This window comes from Belonocnema kinseyi, chromosome 9, assembly GCF_010883055.1.
Source record: "Belonocnema kinseyi isolate 2016_QV_RU_SX_M_011 chromosome 9, B_treatae_v1, whole genome shotgun sequence".
In the NCBI taxonomy this organism is placed as follows: Eukaryota; Metazoa; Arthropoda; class Insecta; order Hymenoptera; family Cynipidae; genus Belonocnema; species Belonocnema kinseyi.
The window spans coordinates 3,137,002-3,152,044 of NC_046665.1; the positions used below are offsets into that span (position 1 = coordinate 3,137,002).

At 37.0% G+C, this 15,043-nt stretch overlaps 1 protein-coding gene across 5 annotated transcripts in view; it reads right to left on the bottom strand.

Moving 5' to 3' along the window:
- LOC117180926 (acetylcholine receptor subunit beta-like 2) overlaps positions 1–15,043 on the bottom strand; it is a 562,005-nt gene that overhangs the window by 245,054 nt on the left and 301,908 nt on the right. For all 5 annotated transcript variants that reach the window (XM_033373559.1, XM_033373558.1, XM_033373561.1 and 2 more), the window contains one exon: positions 11,219–11,346. In XM_033373559.1, coding sequence (XP_033229450.1) covers positions 11,219–11,346 — 128 coding nt within the window. The remainder of the gene's footprint in view (positions 1–11,218; positions 11,347–15,043) is intronic.

The following is a 15,043-nucleotide window of genomic DNA, read 5'->3' on the forward strand; positions in this document are numbered from 1 at the left end:
CAAACAGGCCTCATTCTGGGTTCATTTTATACAGAATTTTGAGAGCATTTAAACCTTTAAAGAACCAACATTTTAGCAACATGTCCCGCAAGTGTTTTAGCTTATTGTTGACACGCAAGGCGGGCCCTGCAGCTATCAGCGGGAATCTCTTGGCTCAAAATGTGGCGACGGTATGTTAAGGTGGAAATGACACCGTCTTGGCATGCCAAAATGAAACCCTTCCTACCAGACTTCAATCCGGGTGATTTAAGGAAAGCAAAAGTTAGCTCACACGACATTGACTGATCGTCCACATTTCTGTGGAAGATACCGTGCATCCTCTTATCGAGGACCATTTTAAGAAGAGGGTCTCTTCCATTTGCGACTCTATGCTCTGTATCCAGAATAATCCTGTTGTGAAGACATTCAAGACTCAATATTCCGTGACCACCTTGACAGCGTGAGATGTACAGTCGCGGAGCAGAAGACTTAAGATGCATGCTTTTGTTCATGTGCATAACCTTTCTTGTCCGGATATCAAGCGATCTGAGCTCGTTCTTTGTCCATGAAACCACTCCAAATGAATAGAGTATTACCAGGACCGCAAGCATGTTCGTTGCAAATACTTTCTTCCTCGCCGACAGTTCGGAACACCGAATGTCATTTTTTCCATATGAGATAGTATTTGGTTTTCAAAAGTGGCATCAATCTCTCTATACAACTAATGATTTGCGGATGAACCTTTAAGCTTTCCGAAAGACAGATGATAGTTCTATGGGCGGTCAAATAAAAAGCTTTCCGATAATCAATCCAGGCCATCGATGGGTCATACTGGTAGAATGCTGCATCTTTGCAGACCCATCTATCGATGAGCAGGTTCTCCCAACATCCAGCCACGCCATTCTTCAAGCTTCGTTGTTCATACATTTCTTGCCACACAGATTCAATCGCCCGAACAATCCTATCATTGAGGATAGCTGTGAATATCTTATACAGTGTGTTCAGACAAGTGATTTGCCTGTAATTCCTCGGGTCAGCTAAGTTGCCTATTTTCGGCAGGAGTATTGTGCGCCCTTCCACCAGAATGTTTTGATACAATCTGCTCCCGGTGCGGAATAGTTATTCATCCCTCTTAATACTTTTTTCACCTCCTCGGTAGTGATGGGTGGGCATTCTTGATCAGGTGTTATGTGGGCATCACACAGCTCCTTGAAGCTATTTATACTTTCTGAGTCTCCGTCGAGTCTATGCTGCACCTCGTAGATTTCTCTCCAAAATACTTCGACCTCCTCTGGTTTGGGTGGGTCTTCGACAGTAACTGGAGGGTCTTGGGAGATTCGAGATGGGTCAGAGAGAAACTGTTGATTTTCTCTGACTCACCTTTCCCTCCGCTCTAGACTTCTCTTAGCGTCAGATAGTATCCATATTCTCTCAATAATATGCTGTCTGATGGTCAGCAGCTTTGACTTGGTAGGTGTGTGATAACGCGTCCGGAGTTCGCGCGCAAACTTTCGAACCTTGGCGGTAAAATTTCTGCCGGATGTGATGTAGTCAATCACATACTAAATGCGAGACGCGTACTGTCTTCCCTAGCCTATCTTTATGGCAAGTTGATGCATTCGTCTTTTGGTCTTATGATCAACCATTGGTTTTGTTTTACGGTTCACATCGGCCAAAGCTTACGCTGCATTATATACAGAATAATTGATAGCCCAGAATTCGGATTCATAAAGCATCACTCTTCCGCTATCGGATGTCTGCCCGCGGACCATGCAGCCGTGCGATATAACCCTGTTCAGAGGCCACACTCGCATCGTAGCACTCTAGCAAGTCGTGATTCAGTCTCTCCTTCCACTTAAAGGTCCCGATATTCCGCCGATTCATCGCATTGAATCCATCTTCATTGGCTCTCCCAGCTCTAGAGTGGTCGGCATGGTTGGCCGACCCATTGTCGTGAGCCCGTCGCGTTCTGTTGTTTTGAACCGCACTTACTACAACTATGTTTGATGTTGCCATTGTTGTTCCCACGAGAAGCTAGGGACCACCCCTGGACAATTGTCCGCGACTGCCTATTTATTTTTGTAACCATATTGAGCAGAAACCCTTGGTACAGGGACCCTCTATCCGTAACCCGAGGACACATTCGGTGACGTGCAAATAATCGCGTACAAGATGTTTAGGAATATGGGTATATGTCTAACTCAAGTAAAAACTGTCGATATTCTTGCGTCCACCCATAGAAAATTTTCTTACATTATTTTGTTTTCAAAAGGCACGATATCAAATACAATTACTGAATGTGGTTTTGCTTCACTTGTTGTTATAACCTCTTCATGCTCATTGAAAGAGTAGTAATCCACGCCATCTACTGATTGAAGGACTTTTTCCAAATATTAATATATTAGCTGTTTGAGAAAGTTTGAGTATATGTAAATATTTTCAAATCTTAGTGCATATTAATGTATCAGTAGAACACGCAAATCATTTATCTTTCCACAGTTAGAATGTCCACAAAATATTACTCGTATACTGTTTGGTATCAAATGTCCATGTCGGTTTTCTCTATTCTGTTTTTAAACAAGCAAGTCAACATTCTGGATACGTATTTTCACAGGATCTCCCTTAAACCGCATCTTGACAATGACTGAATTGAAAACCTGTGAATATCCTGGTTATGTAGGTGGAGCTTTCAGTCTGAAAGAATTCCTTGAATAGATATGACCGTTCACAGAGGCAAAACAATCAGTCGCAAACGAACTGTGAAGCAGGCAAGACGTGGAAGAGGTATGATTAACAGAATCCTCAACAAGTTGACTTTTGAGTTGCGTTTGCTCGGTTAGCGGTATTGTGAACCAGACACTAAACTTGCAAGACGATTAGCACAAGGTTATTCAGGAATTAATCCACTGGATGTAGCTTGCAAAGAGCAGGATATAGCCTACTCGAAAAATGAAAAAAATATAGAGGCTAGAAACTTAGCTAACAGTGTACTAGCTGGAAAAGCTTGGAAAACTGTTTTTGCTCAGGAAGCAGGCTTAGTTGAACAGGCAGCTGCTCGAGGATTAAAAAACAAAAACCAGATAAAATCAAAATGAGGGATGGGTCTTAGCAAAAAAAAAACCTACAAAGACACTAAAAAAAATGGTTGCTGCAACTAAAAAGTCCATGCTCTCAAAAAATAATGTGCAAACTACCATTAAATCTGCACTCAGAGGCCCACGGATGTTAAACCTTTCTCATACGTGTTTTTTCGAGGCTCTGTGCTACCGGAGTGCTGGCTTGTAAAGCTGCAGGAATGGCTTAGGTTGTGATTGATGCAAATTCAGATCCGTGACAAAAAGCCCAGGTGCTGTATAGTACCATAGTGCAATGGATCTAAAGTATAAGTGTAAATAGAAAGGCATTTAAAGCTTTCAAAAATGTCTGTCAAAAGGAAAACCTAATTTTTTAAATATAAATCTAAATATTCACCTAACGTTTTTAAATCAATTTTTTTCCAAACCTAAGAGGCATGATTATAATCTTTATCTGAAGTGAACTCATCATTTAATTTTGAACACAATTTCTTCTTTATTTCATTTTTGCTGAGATTTGAAGCTAATTTGGAGAAGCTACTTAGCATAAATCTAAAAGAGTCACTGAATTTTAGTTTAACTTTTGTATTTTGCACATTTTTTGTAAAGGATATATATATATATATATATATATATATATTGCCATAATGAACACGCGTTTGCAGTCATCCTTATGATGTATTTTAATCTTTATGAACTAAGTTTGATAGTACCCCAGTTCTTATTCTTGATTGAAAGGTACTTTTCAAATCATCCTAAATTATTCTGTCTAGTAGTTTCATCGAAGCTTAACTCATGCCAGCTCCTATTTTCAGCAACTTCTTGATTTTTTTGCTTGCTGTCTTCAAATTGGCGATCAATGTTACAGTCGTAAGTTTTTGCCCCATGTATATATGTTTGTTCTTCTTCAGCATGTTGTTCACTCCTTTAATAGACCTTAGAGTTTTCTAATACTTCAAACACACTTCGTCGTTATCTACCAGTACAATGATTATTGATATTGTGACGTCAGTTATAGTATTCTATTCCATATTTTGGGCGAAAAAGTTTCAGTCTCGGATTAAAGTATTGATTTTCAATATCGATAGTGAGAATCGGATACTTCAACACTCTGATTCTTAAATCACCACAAGGAGCGAAAACAATCTCACAACCTTCTGCGCTCTAGCCGCAAGTTTGCTAATCGTACGGAAAAGACGGGTCCAGAACACGCCCTATTAGAAAACTGTTGCTTTATTTAGAGATGATCATTCAAATAATATAAAATCACGATCAACAAATTAAAAAAAAAAAATTTATGACTGCCATCTGTGTAGCGATCAACCTCTGACAATCTAAAATGAATAATACTGTATTTTTAACTGCTTTTAACCTCATTATTATTTAAGAAAACATTAAATATGAACATCGAAATGTGTGAATTTTAAATAGATCAAAATTTTTCTATTTAATGGTTACTTTGTTCTATCCAAATGTATTCAAAAAAATGTTTGCGACTGTGTACAAAAAGGGATTGAATTTAATAGATAAATTCTCCTACTAGGAAGATTTGAATCGCTAGCACAAAAATGATATCGAAAACCATCCAATAATTGTCACATCACCCTTGAAATGGAAATTTTCTTTACTTTTCAATACAAATCTGCTAATCGGGCTGGTACTGTAAAATCTAATTGTTTAAAAGTTCATAGGGGTTCCATATGTTTTTTGTAACAGTTATTATGAAATTGAAAATGAGTAGACGCTACTAGTAATGTGAAACCCCTTTTAAATTTATCGATTTCATTTTATACCTTTTTGTAAACAACCCTATCTGTTTTCAGTAAATATCAAAACAAGATCTCTAGAAATGAGTGCAAGGTCTCATTAAAAATTATGGAAAACGTTTTTGCTAGATTATGAGTAGAAATGTTTATTGACGAGACAACTATAATTTAAGAGGAACGCTAATTTGATATATTTTTAGTAGCCATATATTCTAGAATAAAATTTTTCTGTGTCTTCGAAGAATTTTTATATTATGCATAAAAATCTTATTTAGATATTAAGAAATAATTATGCAAGATATAATTCATATTAATATATGTTTAAATCTAGTCGCAACCACACCAATGGTTCACACATTTAGTACATTTATTAGATCTGTTGTTGTCTTAAAGAATATATTGGTTTTAATGAAAATTTGGTTGTATGAGTTTTAATAATTTTGGTATTTCTATTATAGATTTATTACAATTCTTTACATTCTTTAAATATAATTCACACTATTATAGTTCCAGAATAGTAAAATAAGAAAAAAATGTAATTTATAATAAAGATAATATGAACAAAATCTCAAATGTCTAGTATGGACTCAGAGAAATGTACGCGCAGACAACATGATGTTAACAACTGGCCCAACAACTTTCCATAAACCTAGGGTTCATAATACAATGAATGATTTTCTATAAACACATCCTAGTTTCTGCTTTGAAAAACAAAGATTATACTGGAATCTAACTATCCATCCTACATCGTGAAACCCTGAAAAGAAGGATGGAATAGTGTAAATGATCGATATTGCTTGGCCATTCAACCGAAATTTTCAAAGAAGAAATACAATCAACATCCGTAATTATATCTAGTTAAGGCATGGTGTAAAGACAATAAGAAGAACGTGAAACATGCATCCATTCATTCTATTGTGATTTTTACTACAGGCAATGTGTACGCAAGATTCGCTGAGCTTCCTTTACACCTAGGAATCAGCAGCCCAGTGAGCACGTCTTGTGGCGGACATCTTGAAGAAGTCCTGAGAACTTTCTGAAGAGATGGTACGATCTACATAGAGGATGTTGCAAAAAGTCAAGTGACTTGACGTAGGGGTACATTTTTAAGGACATCTTTAGGATGTCAAGGTGCCGATAGTGAGGGTACTGGCAGCAGCTCAAAAAGCTTTTTTATCAAGTACATATCACACTAGTGCATGTCGTATCAGTCTCAATAATACATCGTCGCAAGAAGTTTCAAACCTCGCTATAAGCTTTTATTTTTGTAATTCATCAGGCACTTGACGCAGTCGATTTCTGACTTTTAAAAACCGGGTTCACTTTAGAACAATTAAAAAGCAACAACATATTAATTCCGTAGGGATGTGGAGCCTTCATTGCTCATAAGTTTTAGCCCTCGTATTTAGCCTGGCAAATTTACGTAACTTTCTCCGAACTAGTGGCCTTAGAACCAGGTTATCACAAGAACCAGAAATCTACTAAACACTTTCTGAGAGTTTCGAAAAATGAACTTAATAGAAAAATGCGTCGAATTCTGGTTGCAAATAAACTTCTTAAAAGAACTATAAAAGAGTTGTATGACCACGTATACTGATGTCACGTTGGAGCTTCTTTGTAATCAGAGCCAGTAAGGAGTTTAAAACGTCGTTTCTTCTAAGGCGTCCATCTCAAGTTGGCCTCAAGGGTGATCGAACAACATTTAAAGTACTATTTTCGCTCTTTTTGGTGGTTGTAGAATAAGGACTGTCACATGGTCTTTTATTAGTTGACAGCTTGGACTACGGTATACTGTCTTTGTTCCAGAATTAAGATATGCATTTTCAATAGCAGCCGTTCCTTGGAAACTATTTCACGATCACTGTACTAGGATGATGCCCACAACATTCTAGTTTCGAAGCCCTAACAACTGCAATCACAGAAGAATATTAGACTCTGCATATACATTTTTGATGTAAAGATAGGTCAGAAAAATAAAAATCAATCTGGGTCGGTTGTACGAGTACTTAACATCAGTCCAAGCATATATACAGATTCTTATTTTTCGTAAATATCTGAAGATGTTTTTCAAACATTATGAGGACAACGTCCTCACAAAAGAATAAAAATATTGCAACCGAGACTCCTGTGGTTGTAAGGACTTAGTCACAATCAATAGCGTAGTCGTGCTGCATACATAACACCGTCAGCGCCATCTGTATATTCCCCATATTGATAATCAACAAAGTGCTTCCACAACTACTTAAACTTTCAAGATAGATAGGATCTGTACTTTGAAATTGAACTTTTGGATAACGAGATTCGAATATGGCACAAAAGGATCATACGTTTTAGTCTGGCGGACAGGAACTCAGCCTTTGACAACTCAGCCTTTCTCATATTCTTTACAAGGATTAACTAAAGGTTTGTGTAATAGTTTTTCCCTTTTTCAAATAGTCGATATAGATTATTACTTGCGAATCCCAAAAGAGAGTTGCTATAAGCTTCTTGAATGAAGAAACGGTCTTCGCCTTTTTTGGTGTGGATTCTTCTCTGGCAACCCATTGTTTGCCCAGTAAAAGAAAACTAATTGGGTAGAATTAGGGAACATTCTGCCATATATTTGAGACTGTCATATTCAATCTAATTCGCAAGGTGTAAACAACGCGCTAGCCATAAAGTATTCGTTCTAAATATATATCACTGAGTCTCGTAGCTCAGAGGTCGCCCTCAAACTTATGCACTTACGATTTCTGGTTTGAGTCTTTTAACGAATCATAAAGCAAGATCTGGATAAATTAAAAAATATTAATTTAAAGCAATTTTCCCCAATTAGTTCCTTTTTTACTGGGTGGACTACTGCTTAGTCTTATCCTTGTAGTAGTATATACATGTTTCAACAAAAGTGACAACTAAAATTCTGTGGATTTGGCTGAAACCACTACAAACCATTCTTGAGACACTTAACATAATTTCTTTTTTGGTCAACTGTGAGCAATCACTCTTCTATCAGCTATCACCATATCTTGCACTTCATCAAACATTTCTGAAGTAGTGGCCTCAAAAGGGCATCGAGAACGTTCAGCGTCAATTTATCTTATATTATATTCACTTCGAAAATTTAGAAACTACTTATAATCTGTTTTTATCGAGTTTGCAGATTTACGAGTAGAGGTAATTAGCCTTTCATAAAGTAATGTTTCATCATCAGACGAAATGTGTTTTCAACCGTTTTTTGGAAATAATTTGTCTTGCTCAATTGAAATGAGCGTCAAACACAGATTTATAGAGAAATCTTCCGGAAACTTGATATGCGTTTCCGCAAGAGATGCTACTAACTGAAAATAACCTCGACACGCACTAGTGGTGCTATTATTCTGAGTTTGAACGGACTTTTCAACCTAGCCTCGGCTTTCCCCGACAGTTGTAAGCTTTCGGATTTTTGGTTCAATCAGATATCTTCTGTTCTGTGAATAGATTAAAAAGTTTTGAAAAATGAAAAAAATACGCATAGGCCAAAAATAAAAAACGGCATCGATATTTGATTTGTTATTTGTTTCGCTATTTTTACTTTCTATTTAATTCTCTACACATAATATTCCTCTGCCACTGTGCTTGAAACGTAAACAGTCAGAGCCATTTGACACGTCCGCCACGCGGACATGACAAGTAAAACCACCTTCAAGCCACTACCTCCCACTTAGAAGTTAAGCTATATTAAGTTATTCGTATTATATAAAAGAGTTTATACAAATAAGAGAGGAACCCGACCTAGCTTAGTTTAGAAGTTTAAATTAGGCAACAAACTAGTATTGTAAGTGATCAGTGTTGACAGGGAATGTGGCAGAAGAGATCCGGTACGATGGCGCCGTAAATCAGCCGTTAGCCAACCACCATAGGTAAAGGGGCCAAACACTGTCCTGATAGCGTAGCGAGTCCGCACCGCTCCCTAGAGGCTGCACCGGCCGGGCACTAGCTCAACCGACGGCTATGTTTTACTAACCAAGGATGGCTACCGAAAACGTCGGCCAGGTACGGGCAGCACCGCATAGCTTGGGTGTCTTTGACCGCCATTTCAGGTAACGCGCGGATTCCTCCTCGGATATTTCTCCGTGTATCTGTGCGACTGACTTAGATATTAAATTTCTAATGTGTTTTCTTTTCATTCATTATTTAAACAGTAAGAATTATTATAAACTACTTAACAAACTGCTTGTTTATTTTTAGTTCAGTAAATCTAAGTAATAGTAGTTTCATGAATTTTTAATCAGTAGTGTTCTCTCTCTCATTCACGTGAGTTCCCACCTCCCATACTCGTGCGTAACATTGAGCTGGTCAACCTGCCAGCTGACATCTGGACGCCTGCACCGAGGCTCGGATAGAGTTACTCCTATCTAGTGCCTATTTATAAAAATCTACGAGCTTTGAGGGTTGTTCCTGGATCAAGAGGGTGTGACCCACGAAGTCGGTTTACTCCGGTGTTAGTGGGATAAAGGAAGGTAAGTGGCAGCCGTCTTATGGTGCGGTTTCCTCCCTCGGTCATTTCCGGCGAGGTCGTGGTTAATTGTTAAGCACACTAGGAAATTTAGGGATCCTGGTTATAATAGGTTATAATAGAGTTAATTGAGAGGTAATTAAAAGTGATGAACAAAAACTCGGTGTAATTAGAAAAATACAGGCTATATAAAAGCATTCCAGAGATAGTAAGTACATATTTATTAGTATTTTTTAAAGCCAATTATAAATTTCTATTGTTAAAAAAATTTTAAACATTTTCAACTAAACCTCATAAACCATATAATTTTAATAAAAGTGATATATGCCCCTTTAAGTTGATAGGGAAGAAAAATAAAAAGAGTTGCAGTGCAGGATAGTAACTTTTGGAAGTGTGACAAGAAATTACTGAGAAATGGTGGTAGAGGCACAACATAGAAAGTGCGGTGGGGTAGGGGGGTAAAGGAGACGGAAAATAGTGATGAAAATGTCCGAGAACCGGGAGGGACTGCCTTACGGGCTAACGTAGGGCCTTTTTATAGGGCAGCAATGCAGTAGGGGAAATCATGCCGCGTCTGTCACTCTCGCCAGAGTCTCTTTTCCTCTTCTTCTGCTGGCAGCGAGGGAGAGAAGATGGAGAGGCTAGGCGCATAGGAGACATTGAAGTGACAAAGACAGCGACAGTCCCAAACTCTTGCCTTCCTATAATTAGTTATAATTTCTGTCGTCGAAACGAGTATCTGAGAAAGGAAATCAATATGTTGGATTTAGACAAATTTAATTTATAATATTACATTGATTTGCTCCTAATTTTTACCGCTTAAGCGCGCATAACAAAAGTTATCATCTGTTTTGAGAACACTATAAGTCAATTCCATATTTTTTTTCGACAATAATGTTCGTTAATACATCGCGTCAACATGCACAAGCCATTCTAAAAGTTTCTGAATTAGCTTGTATAGTTATAACGATATTTCTTTATATCCTTTTTATACCTGTATTCCAAAAAATATTAATTTAATTTTTTTTACAGATTCAGTTATTTGATTTTGTTCAATATTATTAACGTATTTACTTACCTTTAATGCCAAGTATTTCTCGTCTGAAACCTCAACGAGGGGTTCATAGATCTCTGTCGCAGTAAAATCTTTAGATTTTTTCAGAATTAACACTTTTAATTGGCTCTTCATGAAAGAGGTCTGCTTCATGCTTGCGTAAATGTTCTAATTTGCTTTTCGCATGATTTCAGCATAAAATATTAAATTCACATTGGGGTTGGTTTTTATTCGATCGCTTTTATATTAAAATAATCGATTAAAGCATTCTTTGAGACAGACTTTTCCTCTTTTTGTAATTTCACGTACGAATTCGAATCTATAGCCCCAGACTTAGCCTGAAATATTCCTTATACAGCCTCAAAACTCATAGCGCTGACTACTTATAGAGAAAATTAATTTACCAGTATCAATTTATAAATACTCATTGAGGTTTAAAGTTTTTTTTATTACGCTAAACGCAAGCTGACATCATCCAATACAAATCTGCCATTTTTGTCGCGCCAAACTCATTGCCAAATATGTTTCTTCGGCTTAACTAGATCAAATTTCAAATACAACATATGAACATTTTTCACAAAAGTGTTTAGTCAATACAATCTAAGAAACGGATTTTTTTGAACATTTTAAGAAAGTATTAAGAATAACACCAATGTTGTTTATGTGTTATTACTCACTGTCAAAAAGTGTACCTGCACAAAATTTTCTTTCTGGGACATATTTAAATCCATACACAGAACAGAAGATATTTTCTGATCGACATAAAATTTGAAAGGCAGACTACTGTTGCGCAAATTAAACTTTTACCCTCTATTAGAATCTTCAACCGACTTGACGAAAAAAATGAAATCGTGTACCGGTTCATAGTTACCTTTTCACCGGAATCACTGGGTAAATAAAATACTAAGACTGTCAGGAACGTGATGCCCACACATGGTATTATCAAATTTACTGTGTAGAACAATGTTTTTCTTCTCATTGTAATATTGAATGTGATATCTGCAATAAAAATTTAAAAGATTTAATACCAAGGTTTATGACTGTAAGAAATAATACAGGTACAAAAAAAAGCCTTTCGCAAATTTTGTTACAACCAACGTATGGCGTGGACAGGACATTCTACGAGGTGCGTTCTGCTAACACCTTTACAACAAAATATGAATATTTTCTTACTGCTATAATTTTAGGATAATTTTTGGCACCGATGCCGATTTTTGAGCTTATTTAGTGTTCTCAAAAAACCAACTTTTGGGTGAAGATGTTCACCGCCAGAACCTTCACTACAAAAAATTTAAAAATTAAGATAATTAACCGCGCCATAGTTTTTAATTTTTTCTAAGCTTTCCAAAACTGCAAAAATCAATTTGAAAAAATAACCCATATCTAATCAAAACTACCCCCATAGAAAAATATGCACCCAAACTAATTGTAAGCATATCAAAATTTGGACCTCTTTTAGGCTCTTCTTGGAAACCAATCCCGATTTTCGACCTCTTTTATTTCCTCAGCAACCCGGACTTTTGGAGTGAAAGTGCTGGCTTCAGAATTTTGAGCTCTTTTTGGGCTTTACAATTGTCTAAAATTATGGTAGTTTTCAAAAAACAACCTCTGTTTCCCAAAAATTACACTTAAAAAATATATGTACTCAAACTAAATGTAAACATATCAGGATTTTTTTTTGGCTCTTCTTGGACGACAATACAGACAATATCAGACCATCGGCCATTAAGGTTGTGGATAACGGGGAAGAGCGGCGGAAAGCAAGGTGGAGAACAAGCGTCGTTGGAGAAGAGGGTGAGCTGGACGAGGAAGGCGATAAAGAAGTATGAGGAGCAGTTGGGGAAGGTACTCTTTAAAGGGGAGTCGGTGGTAGAGATATGGGAGAATTTGGAAGACAAAGTTAAAGGTTGGGTGCAAAAGTAGATATTCAGGAAGATGAAGGAAGGAATTGTGAGACTGTGGTGGGATAGGAACTGTAAAAAAATGTAAAAGAAAGTGAAACAGAAGTACAAAAAGTGAGAAGAGGGACTGCGAAAAGAGATGAATACTTGGAATTGCGAAATGATTTCACATTGATGTGTAAGAATAAGAAACAGGAGAATTAGAAAAATCTGAAAGCGGAGTTAATAATAGGTAAGACAGAGGGGGATGTTTGGAAGATAATAAATATACTAAGGAAGCGTAGAGTAGAGATGAACGGTAACATAAAGACTGAGGAGTAGAAGGAGTAATAAAAATCGGCTTAGGGCTCAGATTCACAAATGAGAGATGATGGCAGTAGAAAAACGAGGAGGTAGAGGTTGAAGGGTCTAATGACGAGAACATAGAGACACAGATAGGGAAGTTAGAATGCTCGAAGGCAGAAGTCATAGATGAAATAGAGGATGAAACGTGGCTGTTTAGTACACACGTGATTAAGAAGAGTCTAAAGGAGACAGAGAAGAAAGTATGGAGGAGTGAAGGATTCAAAAACTGGTGGAGATAGAGTTCAATAGTGCCATTATATAAACAAGAATATAGGGACAGGCAGGGAAATTACAGAGGAATTACGCTTATGAATACGGCGTTAGAGTATACGCGATGGTGTTGTCGAAGAGGCTGTGGAAGGACGTCGAGGGGTAAGGAATATTGCCGGAGAGGCAGGCGAGCTTTAGGGTTGGGAGGAGGACTATCGACAGCATCTATGATCTGCAGCACCTAGTGGATAGAGAATTAGCGAACAAGGGGACAAAAGTGTACGCATTTTCTGTGCACATAGGGCCTGTCAACATAAGACGGTGTTTTGACAATTCTGAGGGTGAACACGAGTGATAATTTTGCTCTCTCAATTGGCGATAAAAGTGGGCCATCCTTTAGGTATTTTTTGCAATAACCGGAGTGAAACCAATAAATTTGTCCAGACTTGAAAAGATACCTGGATAAGAACAGGCTGGAGCTGAATGCGAAAAAGTCCATTCCAAAAAGTTCTGGAAACGAGATAGAAAGGGTAAGGGAGGTGAGTGAAAGTGCAAGAGACAGACGGTGCAAGTGGTAAGAGAGTTTGTGTATTTGGACATCCTGTTTCGCAGGAATAGATAGTAGATGATCATATGAAACAGAGGGAGAAGGGCAAATGTAGTGATCAGATAGATAGGACACTGGGGTTGGCAAGGAATACGCCTAATAACATTACTAGGTGAGAGACGGAAAGAACGATGATAGGGATTATAACCGGAAGTCGAGCATATAAATATGATGATAAATGTTTGAAAGAGGGTGTAAGTAATATAGTAAGGGAATGCTGGTGGCAAATAGAGAACATGAGAGGCAGAGGGAATATGAAGGTTGGAAGGGAAAGGTATTTTAGAACGAATAGATTTAAGATGGATGATGTAAGAAGGATGCACGAGGAAGGAAGGTATATGAGATGGTTAAGATGAACAGCATGGAAAAAGAGAAGGGTTAATTATAACTGATCGAACATAAGATTTGTATCGTGGTCTAAATTGAAATTACAAGTAAAGTTTTTAAATTACAACTAAGAACTTCGTATAGAAATGGACTTTAATGGTGCGTCTGAAACTTGGAGCAGACTTTAGGCTTCCCTTTGATAAATTGCTGCATTCATTGTGAGCCCCACAGACACAAACAAAATATCTTCTGTTCTCTTTTTTTATTCGAAAATTCAAATTTTTGAAAATTCCAACAAATTTCCCTATTCCATCGATAATTATGAAAAATTTTTTATGTACCGTTTTTGCTTGTGAATAATAAACCTTTTTTTTTCTAAATTTTGTTTGCTGAATTTAGAATCTGGCGAAAATCGCCAAAAAACATGTTTTTTAAAAATTGATTCCAGCGAGTCAAGGATATCCTTAATTTAGGCGAATAGCTTGTAAAGAGTTTAGGAAATAACTTTTTCGACTTATTAGGGGAAGGGGGACAAGCCGATTTTTATGCCCATATATGCAATAAGAAATATGTCCGCAAATGAATCTAAAAAATTATTTCCTGAACTCTTTACTAGCTATCGCTAAAAAAACGGGATACCATTGAAAGATCCCCCCCCCCCCATAGGGTGGTATGTATAGAAAATGATTCCATCAGCTTATTCGTACGAAAGTATCGTTTTTCCGTAATAGCTCTATCAGTTTTTGCGTCTGAGACTTCGTCTCGACTAAATTCAAAAAGTCATGTTTTTGGACCATTTTCGAAAAATTCTAAATTGAGCAAAACTTTTGATTTTGAATAAAATTTTTTTAAATATTCTTCACCAGAAAAAACTGTACATAAAAAATTTTTCATAATTTTTAAAGCAAAAGGGAAATTTTTGTAATTCTCAAAAATATGAATTTTAAAATTAAAAAAGGGAACAGAAGATATTAACCGATTTGAAATTTTTGGTTACTATTTTCGGATGCCAACCCACATATATTTTTTCTCAGCGCAAACGATTTAACTGATTGAATCATTGTCACGCAGCCCAAATGAACATAGATGTACATAAATACCAACTAATAATGTTATAAACGATTATGTACCCTCGACAAACAGTAATGCACAGAACATACCTGTCCAGTTTTCAAGCAACTGTTTGTGACTTAGGTGTGCAAACCCTACCAGGTGTATACATATGAAACCGGTATTGCCATCTAGGGGCCAGTAGGCACACTTGTAGGCACTGTCGGAACTTACCATTTGTGCTAATTGGCGTATT